Source organism: Armigeres subalbatus, chromosome 3, assembly GCF_024139115.2.
Source record: "Armigeres subalbatus isolate Guangzhou_Male chromosome 3, GZ_Asu_2, whole genome shotgun sequence".
Classification (NCBI taxonomy): domain Eukaryota; kingdom Metazoa; phylum Arthropoda; class Insecta; order Diptera; family Culicidae; genus Armigeres; species Armigeres subalbatus.
Genome location: NC_085141.1, coordinates 88,089,634 through 88,109,831, shown reverse-complemented (window position 1 = coordinate 88,109,831; position 20,198 = coordinate 88,089,634). Strand labels below are relative to the sequence as shown.

Sequence of the window (20,198 nt, the reverse complement as noted above, 5' to 3'; positions counted from 1 at the left end):
ACTGTACCGGTTTTGGCCATGTTCCTAATTTGGCCAATTTTGCGAATAACTCCAAAAATAAAGCAATTCGGGAGGGTTTTATTAGTTCCAACAAGAGATATATCCCTCACGATTCAACGCTGTTTCTAACTGATCGATTATTTTGGAAAAATATGTATTTTTCAGGGTTGGCCGAAATAGGCACTAAGTTGGCCAAAACCGGTGCACTTCCCCTATATCTTTATTAGATATTTTGGCTTTTTGTTGATATCTCTCTATTAATTAAGTTTCTCATAAAGGGGTTCTATGGTAAAATGGTGAATAATTGTATTTCACATAATTCTAAAAGCGTTAAAAAAAAATCGCGCTTTTTTTTTCGCTGTGTGCTTTGAGAGCACCATATTTATATTTATATATTTTATCATACACATTATGTCGGATAAAACCATAAAATGGGATCTTTAAATGAACACGAATTCCAAAATGCCTACATATTGATTTTTATGCTTTTACATTCTTTATGTATTTAATTGTCTACACCATTTGAATGATGAAAAAGAGGGATTTTACTTTAATAGGGATTTTACATTAGGAGTGTTATACAAAACTAAGGCAATTCAATTCAAACCAAAATAGGAAGTATTTCTGATAATTCAATTTGGGGTTCCGTAGTTCATAGAATGTACCATTCTTCAGCTTACACTTCATTATTAATTGGTTAAGTAGTACAAAAAGTTGTAAATTTTTTTTAAAGTAGGGATTTTTAAAATTGTCGATTTTCTGGACCACCTTATTTTTTAAATTTAGTAACCCTAATCAAAATACTAAAAAAATGCGAGTGTAACTACTTCAGGGAGAAAAGAGGAGAGATCGAATATCTGTTTCACATAGAGTTTTTTCCTCCAACACATGAAGTAATCGGGGCAAAATGGTCCACTGTTATTTATTTAGAGGCTTTTTATCCAATTTACTAATATTTCAACAGTACGGTAATGTTTATGTTTAAGTTATATTTATTTTAATTCACATTAATATAAAAATGCTGAAAATATTTAGTTTCTGCATTAACATAGGGCAAATCGGGCAAAATGGACAACAATCGAAATTTAAACCACATCTGTTTGACTACCCATGCATCTTCACAGCATCCTTGTGCAATTTTGTTCATTTCTGAGACATATAGTGAGATAACTAGTTGATTATTTGATTTTTCTATCGGAAAAATGGGGAAATTCGGGCAAAACGGGTACTTCCTGATGTCTGCGCAAAACCAAAATGCCACTACGAAATTCTACGCATTTTTTTACATTTTATAAGGTATATTGCAGGGCTCTACTGTAGCGGCCTTTAAATAGGTGCCATTTTGGGTCCCTTTTTTCCCACTGTGCAATGGTTTAGCAAAATGGAGACGCATGGCATTCCAAAAATGGAAATGCGACACAGTGATAAGATATCGAGTGCGATGTAGGAAATCGGATTATAAAGGGATTATAAAACCTGCGAAGCAGTATTCTATTTCGAGTGATTCCAATTAAAGCAAATCTGATGATTTCTAAATGCATTTACTTTCCGGTCCGCAGAATTATCAATGAATCACTGTTTCCGGTTAAAAATAATAATCCTATGGGAAATGGACCCCATGTGCTTTAATTAGTTTGCAATCATGACATCACCTACAACAGGAACACACAATGCATGTATACGCAAACATGCCAGAAACAACGACCGAGAGCGTTGTAGAACATAAATATTCAATGACCCGAAACGTACACAAACGGTAACAAATTGAGACCCGTTCAATGACGTTAATTAGTTGCCACGCCGGTTGTTATTGGTGCCACCCACCCACATACGTACTCCACTGGCGTACGTACATTCAAGTCGCGACTGACAACAACAATTATTTCGTTGCATGATCAGGAAATCGGAAACCGTCGGAACAGCTCACATCACGATTGTGTGCACTACGGTTTCACAAACATATATACAAACCATGTCTACTGGTGTGGCCTACCCTAAAAACGTTTTATTCGGTTAATAATATTTTAGAATGAAATTCAATTCATAAATTAACATAGACATGATTTATTAAACGTTTAATTCTACACTTTTTGGGAAACTAAATTTCTAAAATATTTTCCAGAATGATTCCGGAACTTGATATGTTAATTCAAAGAAGACAATGTTATTCAAATCACTCTAGCTACACAATCAATAAAGCACGCGATGCGGCTGCTCGACTATGGCGTATCAGTGATTAACTCACGATCTAAAGTCAAGTTCTCCACCAGGTGGACAAAATCAATCATCGCTGCGAAAATAGATGTAGGCGAGCGATATCATCGACGCCAGCTGGAGAGTCCAACATAAGATACCAGGCATGACTATCTATTAGTCGTTCGTATATTGTCAGCGAAATACACAATGAAGCTAAAATGATAAAACGCATACAAAATTCGAAAAAGTCAGACAAATATAGATTATTATTAAATAAAAATAAAATAAATAAAGATATAAAAGAAAAGTTTTCGAATTTAAATCAATAACATTTGAGCAATATCATAAATTCAAAACATGCAAAACAAATTCGATATGGACATTTCCAAAGTATACTAATTAAACTGAACATTGCAAGTATTAGTCAACTCGTGAATCTTACTTCGTTTGATTAGGCTAAAACAACTGTATATTTTTATAACTATCAAACTCAAAACATTACCCACTTATCCAAGAAATTCTATCAAATCCGCAGGCTCCTGAACGCCCCAACGGTAACTAGGATCTGACTACGGTATTATCTCGAGCAACTGTTTGGCGATCGCTGGCGGAAAGCGAGACCAAACGCCCGAGGAGGAGGACGTGCAACGGGGGTGGTCGGTAGCGAGGATCTTCGGGGTCACACCTGTCAAGAGCTGCTGCAGCAACAGCAGCAGTACCAACATCTGTCGCACCCGCTGCAGCTAATACAGCAGGATAGCGGCGGCAGCCGGGAAAGCCGGCGAAACAGTGCACTGCCTCGGTTGCAAAGCATAACCGGAAGTAGTGTGCTGAGCGGCAGTGGCGGCAGTAGTGGTGGCGTGCTGGACAGTGGCGGTCAAGATGACGTCGAGGGGGAAGGTTGTGGAAGTACGACTGCCACGGCCGGCAGCAGTACCACCAGCAGTAGTAATGACGGGGTGGTCGGCGGTGGCAGGCAGAGTGGTTCGCGGAAGGGCAAGTCCCGGATCACGTACGACCGGGAACAGGGCGTCCGGTACTACCGGGGAACCGCCACGGTCGATAGCAACGATTGTGATTGTGAGGATATCTGAAGAAGAACGGTGCGGCACGCGACATCAGCCGATGCTTAATGCGTTCGCGTGCACGTTCGTGAGAGAGAGACTTGAGAAAAGAACCTAAACGAATCAACTGTGAGAAAATCGAAGCTGTGAACGTTAAGTTTTGTGCAAAGATTTATGTTTCCAAGCGTACGCACGAAATCATCCGTAAGTAAATATCATCATCACCAATTGATCGGTGTCTCTCTGTGTTCCCGTACCTACAGCATCGATCGTCTTGCAGAATTTTTCTCCGTAGCAAGTGTTGATCGATCGGCGAAATTCAATGACACAAACTGGCGCTGTTCTGCCTCCCCCTTCATCCTAGTGTGTAAGTACCCGCATGACCAGAGCCACATAGTGATTGTAAAAAAGATAGAAATTTTACCTTTAGAAATAGAATAACGGAAATGGATTCCTTCGCGTAGGTGGGATCATGATACAATGAAACACAAGTTCGAAACCTAAGAGCCATAGAGTAAGTAAGTTTGTATTTTTTGTTTCGATTTTGAGGCTACGTAATGGTGATTCATTCGAAAATCGTTTTGTTTTTATATAATGAATAATTAAGTAGAGACTAATGAGTAAAATGGAAAATGTTTCCAAAATAGTGATCGAATAGTATTGCTACTTCGCTTAAGTATGTGAGTGTATCGATGACGGTTTCTGCCGATGTGATCTCGAAACAGCCTGTGACTTCATTCGAACAAATAAGAATTACAAAAAAATATCAACATCAAATCGTTAACTACTAAAATAAAATTTCCTAAATTTACTGGCGTTATAACAACACCATTTCTAGATTACAGAAGAAGTGCATTCAATTTTTAATTGTTGTAAGAGAACATCCGCTGGAAGGAGCTTGGAAATATTATTATTATCTTTATTACCGAGATTTTCAGCCCCTGGCTGCTTCATCTCGTATCCGAATTATTTTTTTCCATTTCATTACTTTCATTAAAAGATTTGTTTTATCAGTGCTGATGTGAATTTCTAAGAATGATTGCTGCTAGTAATTTTCTGTAAGCATTCACGGTACTTTTCAAGGCACAAATAGACTACGAAGCTAATTTCACCTCCAATTCCTAGAGCGAAAATTGATTGCCATCTGACAAAATATGTGTGAACTGTCATGCCAGTTGTTCAGTTCCTCGACAATATAATTTCATGAGGAACTGCCAGTAAAATAAACAGAAAAATCCCATGAGGAGCTATCAGATCGTGTGCGACGAAATGAGCATCGAAGTCGTGAACTGCCTCAAGATGAAAATGGTCGCTCCCTCTAGACTAGACCCACCCTCTATTTACACTTTGAGACGAGACTATCTACAATGATAAAACAAAGGAAATTCGTCTGCTGTCACGAGCTGTCAGATGCAGTCAGTAGAATTTCCAATGAAAAAATTGATATCCTTCGTAAAAAAAATGCTACAAAATAGACAAACATCCCTAATCCAAGTACGAATAAATCATTTCAACATGAGAATACATTTTTGTGCTGAGTCTTTTCGCGGCTGAAATATTCGGTTCCCAAACGAAACGACAACGGAAAAAAAGAAGAACAAGATTTGAAACAGACCAACAGTCTCGGCTCAGCCAACACTCATACAATAAAAAGTGTGTCTTGTAGTTTCACCTCATCTGATATTCTAATCGTTGCACCTTACGTGCTATAGTTAGTAGAAGAATATAGTGAGCGGAGAATAATCCTTTGTCGCTTAAATAACTGCAAACATGTCTCCAAACGAGCATGACGTTACGATTCAATGAAAATATTAAGGAAGTAAGTTAGTTTGTATTTTGCATAAATAAGGAGAAGCGAGAAAGAAATTGGTATCGAAAAAGACAAATATTTCCATATGCATCCTACCACAACGGAGCGAATAAAAATCAGTTTCAGAGAATGTGCATTTTTCAGGGATTGAATCCTAAAGAGAAAGAGCAAGTCTCTCACTTATCATCTCTGTATACATATACGATATGTAGCATACAGCGAGAAACTTTTTTCGCAAGCTGTCATTATAGAGAACTGATTCGGGATGTTATACGTATACCCCATGATGAATTTCTTTTAGAAAGCTTCAAATGCGGAGAGCACTGGCTCTGATGATGCATTTCAACTTGTTCTCCACAGCTGCGCAGAAACCAGCACGAAAGGAGCGAAAACAAAGCGAGAATCACCATTTTTCTGTGGAGGCTGCCTATCCGATTCTGTTTTTACGCACTTGTATACAAGTTTGATAAATTTGTTATCATGGCTTGTTATGATTCGGAACAGTTTTTGCCTCTCTTTTATCGTTGTTCGTTATCTATTGAGAGTGATTTCTGCAAACCCTGGCATTTTTTTAATAGGTATGAGATGAATTTGTGACCGGCAAATGGAAAAAGATTAAACATTAAATACTGTTACCAGATTGCTGTCTATTTTCCTCACAACCATCAATATTCGGCACTGGATAGATCACAATACCCTGATATAGGAACTCCAAGAGATGTTCTTTTCTGAAATCCATCTTAAAGTATGCTATAGGTTTATGATGAAGTTTGACTACAGAAATAATTCGAAAGTTCTATTCCACGATTCACTACCCCAGTTGAAAGCTTTTCGCATAGATATAACGTGTAGTTCCTTTACTCCTTTACTTTGTACCAAAACCATGAATGTTCAAGAAAATATACTCTTGTGGTGGATAACACCGTTCGTCTACTATGCTGCCGCTAACCGCAAGTCGAGCACATCTGTATATGGAGCCCCATATACAGATGTGCTCGACTTGCGGTTAGCGGCAGTATGGCTTGACGTTAGTGAAATGCAACAATTTCTGGAAAATGAAATCAAAATGAATCTTGCGGACGATGAACGAATCTAGCCCCAGCATCACTCGAAATAGTGTATTTATCTAAATGGTGGACAATTATATGGCGCAATGTTGTTAAATGATAATAAAAAATTAGATTGTATTAGTAACAAAATACACTTCAAAATACTTCCACAATCTTCTTCATACCTTATTCATCGCGTCTATTGGTGAATTTATAAGATAGTTTGGTGATGCGATTGCTATACAAAATAAACGTTTGATATTCTACTCCTCGGCGTTTCATACGAAGTACTTGTACTGCAAAAATGCTTATTAAGGCAGGACCTCACTCCAACAAGCGAATGCCGTTTGCTAATAGCTGCGTTCATGTTGTCTACTTTATGTATTGAACCAAGCAAAATTTGAAGTGTCAAAATTCATCTATCCCGCTAAAATCGGTATCACATGTTTACGTTGGCATCCCATTTTTACGTTTTGATGCTGTTTGATTGGGGATTCGCCCAATAAGCGAACCAACAGTTCCCCAGGAAAATCCAATTAGCGAATGTTCTGTAGCGACGACCAAGCAAAAAAATAACATAAACATTCGGTTCCGTTTGGAACTTTGGCGAATGAGTCGATTTAATAAATAAGGCCGAAACAATTAGGAACAATGAATTATTGGCAGTGGCTGATTTTCTACCCGCCGCTGCCACATCCAGGCGCTATCGTATATGCACAAAATAGCCAGCAAGAGTTAACCGCCAGAAATTTGTATGGCGAAAGACATCTAACGCGGGTTTTCTCAAAATTAGGAACTTTTCATGAAAAACTATTTGGTACCGGTTATGAAGGATGGTGTCCGCTACTACGCCTACCAAATATTTTTTCGATTAAGATGCTTAATTTTGAGAAATCGAACGTTAGATGCCTTTCGCCATACTGATTTCAGAAAGTTAACTCCTAGTGTGCCGCTGTAAGCACGCTCAAAGCAGGCGATTCATTGAAAACAATTATGCCTCCTCCCTTCTCGGATGGTTTTGCTCAAAAATAATGATTTGAGGGGGCGACATTAAAATATTTGCAACGGCCTTACACAATGATAACAACTTACGGTCAAATTGATTTACTCATGAACAAGAGTGGCAAAACGTTCGAAAACTTTTGGAAATCAGTTCAAATTATAAACAATATATGGAAGGGTTTCCCTAGGCATCGGGTCTAACAAAAGCCATTTGGACGGATGCCACTTGACCGAATAATGCATTAGACCAGAAGTCTGCTCGAAACGTTTATTAAGTCGAAAACGGTTTGGGCGAAAATGTCGTTTTTGCCGAAAGCGATATACGGCCGAGCTAGTAATTTGACAGATGAAAAGTTGAGTAATTAAAAGTGAGAAATGAGACTTCTCTTTTCTCACTTCGTGATTTTTCCGAATATTTCCGAATAAGTTTAGAAAATATTTAGCTTCTATTTTGATTCGGTCAGAAAAATTGGTTGGCACAACTGACTATTTTAAGGGCGCTTTTTTTTAATCACCTAGTAAAAAAAACGTATTAGATCAGTCGAATTTTCATTGGAAGAGTATAGAAATGTATTCTTTGTTGCCTGTGGATATGCATCATGCACCGTTGGAAATATCTTTCCCAGCGCTACGTGGACTTCCGACTGATTACTCGCATGATGCAGATGATAAGCCAGGCCTGAATTTTGGCAAGGTAGATTATGAGTTTCTCTGCGGCGATCTTCATAATGTTGATTGAGACTATTTAAATCTTTGATCTGTTTCATCGTTCAACAATAATTTTAAGCAAATGTTCCTGCTCAACGGCGCCCAAAACCACCTGCTTGGAGTACTTCGTTACTTAGAAAGTTGATAAGGGAAAGAAATGCCAGGCAGCGAAAGCATCGTGCGCCACGGTCTTTTGTGAGCAAACTCCGTTTTGAAAGTGCTAGTAATACTTACCGCAGCTTGAATTCGGAATTGTGTAAGGCCCACGTTATGAGAGTGCAAACCAATCTCAAAGGTAAAGCTTTTGGAAGTTTGTTAACAGTAAAATGAATATGGTACATGACAACGCTGAAGCGAAAATATCTGCGGAATGTTGTGAACTCTTCGCTTGATTTTGTGAATCCGTATTCAATCAAAGCTCTGCTACCGATGCCGAAGCTGCATCCGCCTCGCTAGACGTTCCTTTGGACTTGATTAGCCTAACAACATACGTGGTCACCCCCGCAATGGTTATCGCAGCCGCCAAGAAGATGAAAAGCTCTCTGTCTCCGGGTCAAGATGGGATTCCATCTGTTTTATTCGTTCGCTGTTCCACTGATTTTGCCGAGCCTCTCGCTTCTACTTTGTCCCGCTCAATCGATGATGGCATCTTTCCGGAAATTTGTAAGCAATTCTATATGTTTCCTGTCTTCAAAAATGGTTACAGAAGGGAAGTCAGAAACTACAGGGGGATAACTGGCTTATCAGCTGCGTCCTGTAGTTTCTGACGTCCTTGGTCCCTAAGGATTGAACGTGTTCAGCAAAGGTTTATTCGGATGACATTACGCAGTTTGCCTTGGCATGATCCAATTAATCCTAGACCAACATTTGAAAAGGGCGTAACAGCCAAAATTTATTATTTATGATACTTTGTCTGTGCATATAGCTGTGTATGTACACGCCCTTTTCAAATGTTGATCTAGATTCTTCCAGCATACCCTGAACGCTGCAAACTGCTTGTAATGGACAACCTAGGAAGAAGAAGAAGAGTACAACAGGCAACATTCGTTGCCAAGGTACTAAACAACGAAATTGATTCTCCGTAATTGCTTGCGCTACTGGACTTGTGAATTTCAAATGGCTCTAATTCTCCTTCGGTTACATTTTTTTAAGTTTTGGCACATGTAATGCATAGTGAATTAGTGTAATGACCATATAAATACAATGGATCTAGTTTGGATATTGATGAGAAATTTGAGAAACTACTTGAAACCGTGTCAACTCGTGTCAAACATTTTATGCAAAATGACCAGTTCGGCCGAACGACAATTTCTTTCGACCAGATGAATTTTGGCTTGATGGTTTGTACGGCCAATATTCGCCTAACAAATTTCGACCAAACGGCCCTTCCCTACCATCAATTTTCATCATGTTCTACCTACGCGATTTAAAATCAGTTACACGTTACATCATTTTGTTCGACGAGCTATTGTTGGAAGGTAGCTTCCAAAACTTGTTCAACAGTTGCTGCATCAGCTTCCAATTCACCGTTTACAATATTTTTCCACTAATAGGGATCTTTTTTTTTTAATCTTTATTAAGGAGACTTGCAGCCCAAGGCTGGTTCGTTTCCGGACTAATAGGGATCGAGTTCTTGGCACCACTTGAGCTCATGAGCAAAAAGTTGTTTGGAGTCAGCGCTTATTAATTTGAGTCTGCTATGGCCACAAATGTAAAGAGGTGGAAGTTGACGATCAATTCAGCTTCTGCAAGAAATGTCATCAACCAGGCTAATACAGAGTTTTTGTTCCGGATTATATCGATTCAGGATTAATTTTATCTAAATTGCCGATTTGATTTGCCTAATTTGACGAACATCTTCTACCGCTTCAATGGAATTCGCACAAGACTATCTTCAGAGGAGTTTGCAGATCTGGTACTGTTAGTAGCATAGAAATGAGGCCACAGAACCCTTCGAAAGAGTTAATTTTGATTTCGTCGGTTCATTTAGGGGACGAGTTTCATTGTTTTCGTCGATACTTATACAAAATGATCGGAGGTGAAGATTTGGCGAGACATCACTACAAGTACCACTGTCTATGCATACGCTCTTGCTACCTACGAAATACCTGCTGGGCTCATTAGTGATCACGGCATACAATTTATGTCAACCGAGTTTCATAGATTGCTAAAGGTCAACGATGTCCACAAGATACGGGCAGACATGCCGTTTTATCCAAACAAAACAATGTCTCACAATCCAGGATGCACTCTGAGCCTTTGCAAAAAAAAATCTCAGCTACAGGAAAACCGTACACCAGGCTACAGGGAAATTGCTTTCGATGATCGGTCTCGTCTTGACTTGATGGTACCGAAGAATGATAGCACTGTAAAGAATCCCTCTGGTAGCCATAAAATTTTTACAAGAAAAATGGAAGTACGGTCACGTTTCTGAATAGCTTGGTAAGCTCCATTCGTCAAGTTGGATGATGGTCTAATTTTGAAGTGTCACACCGACCAACTGCGAGAAGTGGGAACAAACCTGCTGTAAAGACATTTTGAGGTTCTTACGGTCCGTTTCGAGCCAGTTATCCGCAGTACAGCCGTCTCATTCCTCACTTCCGACAATGATGCCTGCAGCAAATTTGTTAGATGAAGTCTTCGGGAAGCGCTCCTGAAGTACCCTACTGTTAGTATGATCCCCCTTTTTCTGTGGGCGTTTTCAAGTAAGTCATTTTTTGAATAATTGTGTAGAACAAAATTATGCAAATAACAGACATTGGTCATGAAAGTTGTAGATGGCTCTACATCTGGCCTGTGATCCACATTACTGATCATCCAATTGCTGCGGAATAGGTTCCGGATGTTTTGGAATCGCAGGCAGAAAAGGCCAAAACTGAACAGTGCAGGAAATCATTTGTCCGACGCCTGAAACTCTTCAAAGTTGTGTGCGAAAAAAGCAAATAGATTCCGCGCTGTGAGTGCAGAACAGGTTCCGGAACCTCCAGGGTCTTCCCTTGTGAATGCCGAAATTGAAAAGCACACGAAATCGATCATGCTATTCTTACGAGTTTCAGATGTCAAACGGATGGTTTCTAACACTGTTTTATGTTGGCTGATCATATCGGCGGTCCTTTCGATAACGAAATGCGAAAAATACGATGTAAAAAAAACAGAACACAACCGACCACGTTCAGAGATTCCCTAATTCGTCTTCTAACTAAATTCGAAACAGTTAGAATGCATCGGACGAATGATTTTCTTTGCTATTCAATTTTGGCTTTTTCTAACGAAGATTCCGAGACTTCCAGAACCTGTTTCGTGGCCACCAAATGATCACGAACTTCGAAATTTGCTATAGCAAAGATATTTTGTAGATATCGAAAGAGTTTTATTAACAAGGCTTCGGAGGCTCTACAATTATTCGTAAAATGCCCAAATGTTTTCTCAGATTCAGCATTCAAGACATCTTAACGTTACTCTCCATGATCCGAGGTCCGAAGTTTTCCTGACGAATTTTCAGGTTACGAAGAACTGTTTGGATTTTTTTTTCAAATGTGATTTTTAAAACAGGCTCAGATACTAGAAATAGAATTATCAGCGATTTCATATTTAATATCTCCTGCGGGCTCTGTGAACACGTGAAACATTTCTCTTAACATTGTCTTCGTCATGCTTATCGTGAAAACGGTACACCAGAGATACAAAAAATTCACAAACAAAAATACCCAACGAAGCCACCAGCCCAATTCCGAGAACAATCATCGGCCCCACAATGTGCTGCACGGACAGTGGACCGAATTCGCCGTCCTCGTTATGACCGGCAGCGATCTCTTCCAGAGCTTCCTGCACGCGGTGGCTCAGATACTTTCGAACCGTTCGCCGTTCCCAGTGGATCACAAACCCAAACTGGTTCGCCTCCAAGATGAAGCTGTTGAAGTACTCCATCAGTGGCCATCCTCGCTGGGCATACGCATTGGTGTACGTGAAGTAGAACTCCTCTTTCAAGATGTCAAACGATCGGACGTTATCTTCCCGGATGAAGGATCCAAAGGCATAACTACCCCCGTTGAGTAGTTCTATCGCCAGTCCGAAGTCACCTCGCAACGAACGGCGATAAAGTTGGTCTTCTTCCGGAATCAGATCGAATTTATCGACGACTTTCTCGATGTCATGCTGGAATTGGAGCATCATTTATGGTACATATTTAGAGCATGATTTGATTAATTACAGCTTCCACTCCTATCAGTGACAAAACCCAAGCCAGCGCAGGACCTCCCCATCGAAAAGATGACTGCGCGAATTCATGTACCGTTTCTATAGATTTTTCATATCTAGGAATAGTCAAGACGCTGGCAAGGCCACTTGAATAAGAATTGCTGAGGACAACTCCCGATAACAGTATGAACGAAATTAATAATCGATAGGATGACGAAATAGTGCTAAAAGTAGAAGAAGATGATTCAATTATGAATAAATTCAGATTCACAGTGCTACTTGGGGAAAATCCCTTGATCCAAGTAGATGGAAATCATATCAAATATGGATTTCGAAAATGGTGGCTGTATGGCATCGACATCCAGGTGCTTCAGGTTGAGGGTTGTAATCAAATGATGAACGCCAGTCATCAAAATCAACATGATGAAAACAGAGAGCCAAACCGTATTTGAAAATGGATACATAACGGTCAATGATGTCGGCAACAATTTGGCTCCCGGCACCAATGTGGTAACAGTTGATTTGGCCACATATTGGCTGCCATCCAGATAGTCAAGGAACCTTTAAAGATTCAATTTCAACTTATAGTCGAATGAACTAAATATACAGATTAAATCGAACGTACCAGTTGTAATACATGCAGCATATTGAGAGTTCAGTTTGTTTGGAGTACGTAGAATAGATTTCGCCATAACCAGTTCCATTGGTGAAAATATCTCCCCAAGCATTTGGTCCGACTGAAACAGTCAGTGAAATTCATTCAAATAAATACTATAACAAGTTTTATCTCCTTACATGACCACAGAAGAACTTTGCAGTTGCGAGTCCTACAGAACTCCAAAATCAAACTACCTTCCAGTCCATCCAGCTGTAACTCCTGGGGCAGTGAAGAGTTGAACGCATCGACATTTCCGTTTTGCGCTCCCACATCGGTCGTCATGCAGTAAGGTACATAATCTGTCACCGCCATTGCGATTTCCCTGCCACCCATGTCAAATAGTTTATCGTAAAACAGTGAACTTTCGCCCATCACAACTTTGTCGACAGTGATGTTGTAACTTTGAACCAACTGAAGCTTTGTTGTACCCGCGATTGAGTAATCGTGCGAATAAAAATCCAGCACGTCGTTTCCGGATGACTTAACAAACCACAAATTTGGATAAACTAGAAATAAAATATTTATGCCACAGGGATGCCACGAGAAATTCCATCAATCGTACATTTCATTGCCTCTTCTATTATCCACTCTTCGCCATTAAGATGGCTATGATGGTCACCATCAAAGTACAACAGAAAATTCTTGTCCCGACTTCGTTGTACTGAGTTTTCCTTCACGGACAATTTCATTTCCAAAAACATTTCTATGTTTTTGGTCGCAACTATGTAAGACTGAAAGCGTACAGAATTGAATTATGGAATAAGAATTTCTGGGCCCATACTTGACATCCGTGATTGACAGAATTTTCCAAAACGTCTTCGGTCGATTCCAATGAGGCGATCCACAAAATTGTATGAGGCACCTCAATCTGCATTAACGCCTCCTCAATCGCCAACAGAAACTCACAATATTGATCACAAACATGCTGATGATCGAGCAGATTTTTGTCGTAATAAATAACCGTGCAGTAGTTGTCGCTCGCAAAATATGCCAAGACTGAAATCAAGAGCAAGACAGATGATAAACTGAGCATGGATATATTTCGATTTTGAATACTTAGCTGTCGCAAAAATCCCACCAACGCAACGTTCAACTGCACAGAGGCCAACATCATCACAATCAAGTTCTCGCCACATTATAGAGTCCCTCCTTTTATAGTGCTCTGTTGCTAAATGAACTGATGAAGAATGAATTCCAATACGACTTATCCGTTCGCTGCAATGAGTTACATAATATTTGCAACGATTCGCGGAAGGGAGTTTAGTTAGTGAAAATAATAAGCTGATGTTATCCTTGCAATTACGGTTCTTTCTATAGTTACGCAACAGGTCGGCTGATACTGATATGGAATATGGAACCAACATTATCCGACTACATTGTTAGTGACACTGGTCGAGCTTTTAGTGATGAACTTATTATTTTATGAAAAAAAAATCAAATAGGGATAAAAAAAACTTGTCGAGCTTGCTACAAAGTAGAAGTTTGTATATTCAAATAAATACTTTTCCTCCTATAACCATTTTGATTACAAATGCAAGAACAAGTAGTAGTAGACGACAGATAATGAGCGTGGCAAGTTTTTTTTCTGACAACAAATCATTAAGTAACAAAGTAGTATTGCTGTTCCAGAGATAACTTTCCCTTTTACGGTTCAACTTAAAAACTACCGCAAATGTCACTTCATACTTTTACTCAGATTTTTTGCATGGCATTCTACGATGACAACACCAAATATCTGGATTTTGTTTCAGTGTTTCGAAGATTTTCAAGCTGGCGGTAGAACTTTGACAGCTGCGGAAGAACTTTGCGGAATCCGCAAAATGGAAAATTTTGAAAAGATCCGCAATAAGTGAATCATTTTCTTACTAAAAGTCAAAAGACGCATACAAAAATTTACGAGTTTTATGAAACATAGTTGTAAATGCTAATAAGAGAGTATGGAGTCACTTTGCAGTGACACATTTGAAACAATGTATAAGAATGTAGTGCAGTGATAGAGTGCATGCCTATCGAACTATTTCGATGAACTTTTTGCTGTTCGATAAACAATCAAGTATCCAGTTTTCAGATTTGATGTTTATGGAGGTCAACTGCACTCATTCGATCATTCTGACCAATGTGGTAAACAAGAAGGTGTTGCTCGGAACAGTAGGTGCACTTGACCTCCACAAACATCAAATCAAAAACTATCCACAGGCAAATTGGCCGCCATTACCGCTCGCGGAAAACTGAATAAATCGCATGTCTGCCAAAAACTTTTGAAAATTTATGTTTGACCAATGTTTGAAGTTAAAAAGAAACATCTGAAAATAACAAAACAATATCTGCCATTCTTTCAAAACCAAAACATTCTTTCAAATTGGCAGACTTATTAAATGATTTTGCAAAGTTCACATTCATAAGAAAATTCATAAAATAATCATATAGCTTACTTTCGAATATATGAAGGTAATCCACCTAAGATATCCATAAATAGAAATACCCAGTAACAGTCTTCCTCGGATGTCATAACCGGTAATTTATGCTCTGGGTCTATCATGATAGTCGACTAGATAAAGCTTCTTATAAGGATTTCAATAATTTGGCACGTTCCATTCGACTTCTATAATGGAACGCTCTGTTTCTCTGTTCATGTAAGAAGTAATTGAACTTCATTCAATATTAATCCCGGAAACAACCTTCGGTTGCATTGTTGGCTTCCACTTCCCGTAGGTCGGCCATTAACGTGTGTTGGAGCGCACCCATTTATTTATTTTTGTTTTCAAAGAAGGTTCGCTATGTCCATTTCAAACCAAACAGCATTCATGTACCAATACAGGTACTATACACAAAAGAGTGTTTCTTATTAAATATTTAATCCACACAATTGCAGCTAAGACTGTTATTACAGTTACTTCAAGCATGGGCGTAGCCAAGGGGGGGCAGGGGGGGGCCGTTGCCCCCCCCTAAATTGTGGAAAGATTGCACGGGTACTGAAATTAATTCCCTTAAACATGTGCACTTTACGATCCAATCATATACAGAAATAGGTGGTTGAAATTCAAAAGATTCCCAAAAGATTCTCGAAACATTTCGGACTCAAAAATTCTCCTTGAAATCCTTCTAGAAGCTCCCCTGGGAACTACTGAATTCCTCCGGAAAGTTATCCACAAATTCCTCTGAAAATCGTTCGAAAATCCTTCTCATGTAATTGTAATTCCTCCTAGAAACCCCCCACTATTTTTTTAGGAAATTCACGAGGAAATTCCTTGAAGATTTCTTTTCTTCTCTCCAAGATTTACTTCTAGATATTTCTTCGGTTATTCTCTCTTCAGGAAAAATCCGGCATTTCCTTCAGACATGCATTCGAGAGTTCCGTCAAGAATACATACGGAATTTCTTCCCAAAATTCTACCAGAAGTTTCTTCAAAAATTGATGATGGAAATCCTCCAATTTAGCTCCATAATTTCACTTGTAAATCTATAAGAAATTCCTTCGGAAATTCTTCTAGGAACTTCTCCGGGCATTCCTCTCGGAACTCTTCCTTTAATTCCTCCGGGATTACTTCCAGGAAATTTTCCGAGAATACCTCCAAACATTCAATAGCGAAATCATCTAGCATTCCAATCTGGAATTCTTTTCGCAATTACTTCAGAATATCCTTCAAGAAATCCTCTAGAAATATCTTCATGAATTTCTCCTGGAATTCGTCCAAGTATTTCCCCAGAAATTCTTACAGGTATTTTTTCGGGAGTTTCTTCAGGTACTTCTCCAGGAATTCCTTCAGGAATTTTCCCGGGAGATTTTCCGCGGAAGTGTACTAGAATTCCTTCCGGACTTCACTCGGAATTTACTCGGATATCTGCCAAGAGTTCTTCCAGAAATTTCTTCGGAACAATCCACAATGGGATTTCGGAAGTTCCTTCAGAATATTTTTTCTCTTCCTCTAGGGTATTCCACCGGATATTCCTCTGAAGTTCCACCAGTAGTTCCTTCGGGAATTCAATCAGGCTTTCTTCCAGGAATTCATTTAGAATTTCTTTAGGCATTTATCTACAAATTCCTCCAGAAGTTCCTCGGAGAATTTCTCTGGGAGTTCTTACGGGAATTCCTCCGGGAGGTTCTTTTAAGAATTCTTCCAGGAGTTCCTCCTGGAATTCTTACGAAAGTTCTTTTGGGAGTTCATCCTAGAATTCTTACGAGAGTTCCTCCAGGATTTCCTCCGGAAATTCTTCCTGTAGTTCTTCAATAAATTCCTCCAGAAGTTCCACCAGCAGTTCCTCCAAGAATTCCTCTGATTATTTCTCCGGAAATTCCTATAGAAAATCCCCCGGGAGTTCCTCCGGAAATTACTCTGGGAGTTCCCACGGGAGTTCCTTTTCAGAGAAACACCCGGAGAAACTGCCGGTGAAACTCCCGGAGGGATTTTCTTAGAAACTGCTAGTGGATCCCCCGGAGGATTTCCCGAAGGAACTGCCGGAGGAGCTCCCGTAAGAACTCCCGGAGGAACTCCTAGAAGAATTCCTAGAGGACCTCCCGGATGAGCTCCCAGAGAAACTATCGGAAGAACTTCGGGAGGAATTTCCAGCTTAATTTCTGAAGAAAGTCTAAATGATTTCCTGAAAAAAAGCCTGAATAATTTCCTGGAATAGCTTCTGGTGGAACTCCCGGAGGAATTTCCGGAGAAACTCCCGGATGAATTGCTGGTGGAATTTCCGGAGGAACCCTCGAAGGTATTTTCTGGAAGAATTTCTGAAGAAACTCCCGGGAGAATTTTCAAAGGAACCCCAGGAAACTACCAGAAGCATTCTCGGAAACAAGAGAATTCATCTTATAGACAAATCTCGTCTAGCTGAAACCTTTGTTGGGGACCATGTAGCTGGACCATCATCATCATCAGAGGACCTCCCGGAGAATTCCCTGAGGAGCTCGCAGAGAAATTCTCAGAGGAGCTTCTGGTGGAAAATCTATATAAATTCCTGAAGAAGCCTAAATAAATTCCAATTCTGCCGAAATTCCTGGAAGAATTTTCAGAGGAACTGCCGATAGAACTACCGGAATTATTTTTCGAAGGAAATCCTAGAGAAATTCTTGGTGGAAATGTCGATGGAACTCCTGGAAGAATTCCATGAGGAATTTTCGGAGAAACTCCTGGAGGATCTCCCAGTGGAAATCTTGAAGTTTCCACCGGAATTCTTTCAGGATTTCATTGCGAATTAATCTAGAAATTCCTCCGAAAATTCCATTGTTGATTTCATTTTCGGTATAATTTCTGTATAAATTTCCGGTGGAATTCCTGGAGAAATTCTTTGAAATTTTCACAAGAAATTATTCGAAACAATTCACGGAAAATTTTATGGAATTTACACAAGAAATTCGAAGATTTTTCGTAAAATTCTCTGGAATGTTTACTGGCGATTCTGCGGAACTTCCACGGAATATTATTATTCTTAAAAATTATGGGAAACAGCACAAAATTATTTGAATTATTGCAGAGAATTCTGCAGAACTTATAAAGAAGTTCGTGAAGATTTTCTTGGAGTGAATAATGGTGGAATTTTCGGATCAATTCCTGGCAAAATTTATGGTGGAATTCCTGAAGACACTGCCGAATAAGTTGCTAGAGGCATTCCTAAAGAATCCCTGATAAAATTTCGGATAGAATGCCAGGAGCAATTGTCAAAGGAATTCCTGGAGAAAGCTTGCATATTGATTTTTCTGCCTATTTTATAATAAATATTATTTCAGAGAGGATTTGTTTAGAAATTCAGATGTATGGTTCTAGTTTTCTTAAACTTATGGAAGAATGCATAAGACAAGACTTAAGGAAGAATGCAGGATTTTTATAATAATTGTTATAGCCGATTTTATATTCTTTCTGAATACTAAGTTCGTTAATATTTTTCTCACTTTATTTAAAAATATCCGATGAGCAATAAATCACGCATTTTTAAATCCATTATTGTTTTAATCATTACTGTTTCGATTCGGTTTGGATTTGGTTTCATGTGTTAATATTCATGTGTTTTTATAAAACTACTATAAAACTACGATTTAAAAAAAAGTTGCCCCCCCCTTCTCGAAATCCTGGCTACGCCCATGACTTCAAGTCGAGAAAACGTAGTTCGAATGGAGATGGCTGTCAGAGATCACAGTCCCACAATAAACATACCAAAGCGTGATCCGTAACCAACCAGTTTTCCAATCTTTCCGATCCTTCCAAGAAGACCCCAGCTCGTCGAGCCCTTTATCACACAACTAGGAAGGGTATTTCTCGGAAATACAAACACACATTATCCCTCGCACACACAACAATTCACCGACCTAATTGTCTGATATATGACGATGCGGGGCGTTTTCTTATTCCCAAGAAAACTAGCGGAACGGTTGGAAAAGGTTGCCATCCGCATCTGCGGAACATGGATGCGGATGCATAAATCTTTGGAAACAATGGCAAAACAAAATCAAAAAGGGGTCACATTATAAATGGCGATTACAAATGAACACCTCCCAACTCGACGGTGAATTATCTCATAAAAAAGGCTGAAAGAAAATTCGACCCTTTGGTGCATATTTATGACCATATTTATGATAAAAAAAAAAGTTCACCCAGGTTCAAATAATCGAACACTCACATACCAAGCAATGTTAGCAGCTGGAAGAAAATAAAAAATAGATTTAATTTAGGAAAAAAACACGTTAAGAAATTAACAGAAAAAGAAACGCTTTAATGAATAACTTATAAGAGGACAAGATTAAAAACGAACCAAAAATGCGATAAGCAAACAAAAAACTGAAAACTAGTCAAAACTAAGGTAAGCTAGAATATGAGTAAACAAATAGAAATTAGTCACTAAGCGATTAAGAAACTAAAACAAAAAATTGATAGGTATCCGGTTTTCCATTTTTTTTTCTATAGAACAATAAACGGAAAAGTAGAGTGATCGAAAAGAATGTAACTAATGAACACGACAGGAAACGAATGGAAAAGCGAATCAACACAGAAAACATTATACCAAACTCACAAAACTGCATTTTACTTTATAACACAAAAACGAAAAAAAGACCCTTCGGGAATATTTTGCTCGGTTTAGTTAGTCTATAATTTTGTTTAGTTAGTTAGCTAGTTGAAAGGAAACAGTTCACCAGATTATTATTGTGAAAATTTCAACTTCCACACCAGTCAAATGTTGATGAAATAAATTTATAATTTCCAATTTTGTTGTTGTTATTTCTAATGTGTTGGGTTTTTGTTTATTGTCGTTTCTAATAAAAATAGGTTAGTAACATGTTCCGGAACATTATCTCCCACTACACGTTCCTCTTTCTTCCTTATTCCTATGCTCCTTCATAACTTGTGGATTATGGATGGATTTATCTATCAGGGATTTCGGTGCAGTTATCGGTAAGAGGTGCGATCACAAAGCAAGACCATGCAAGCTAAACAATAGTTTGGTTTGAACATTTTTCAACTACCCTGGTAGTCACGCTTTTAGGGGCGCGCAATGTTTCGAGAAGCGTGACGATCCAAACA

At 38.9% G+C, this 20,198-nt stretch overlaps 3 protein-coding genes across 3 annotated transcripts in view; 1 reads left to right on the top strand and 2 right to left on the bottom strand.

Moving 5' to 3' along the window:
- The window catches only part of LOC134225193 (uncharacterized), a 77,716-nt gene extending 72,613 nt beyond the window's left edge, over positions 1–5,103 (top strand). The window contains exon 9 of the mRNA XM_062705063.1: positions 2,732–5,103. Coding sequence (XP_062561047.1) covers positions 2,732–2,765 — 34 coding nt within the window. The 3' untranslated portion in view covers positions 2,766–5,103. The remainder of the gene's footprint in view (positions 1–2,731) is intronic.
- Positions 5,104–11,065: 5,962 nt separating this feature from the next.
- Positions 11,066–12,002, bottom strand: LOC134227909 (uncharacterized). Its single transcript, XM_062709613.1, has one exon. It carries the CDS (start codon positions 12,000–12,002, stop codon positions 11,421–11,423), a length of 582 nt encoding a protein of 193 aa, XP_062565597.1. The 3' UTR covers positions 11,066–11,420.
- Positions 12,003–12,015: 13 nt separating this feature from the next.
- On the bottom strand, positions 12,016–19,943 carry LOC134221795 (uncharacterized). The gene is made up of 2 exons (XM_062700976.1): positions 12,799–19,943; positions 12,016–12,327 (listed from the first exon to the last, which is right to left on the bottom strand). The coding sequence occupies exons 1-2, from the start codon at positions 13,054–13,056 to the stop codon at positions 12,016–12,018; spliced, it is 570 nt and encodes a 189-aa protein (XP_062556960.1). The 5' UTR covers positions 13,057–19,943.
- Positions 19,944–20,198: the final 255 nt, after the last annotated feature.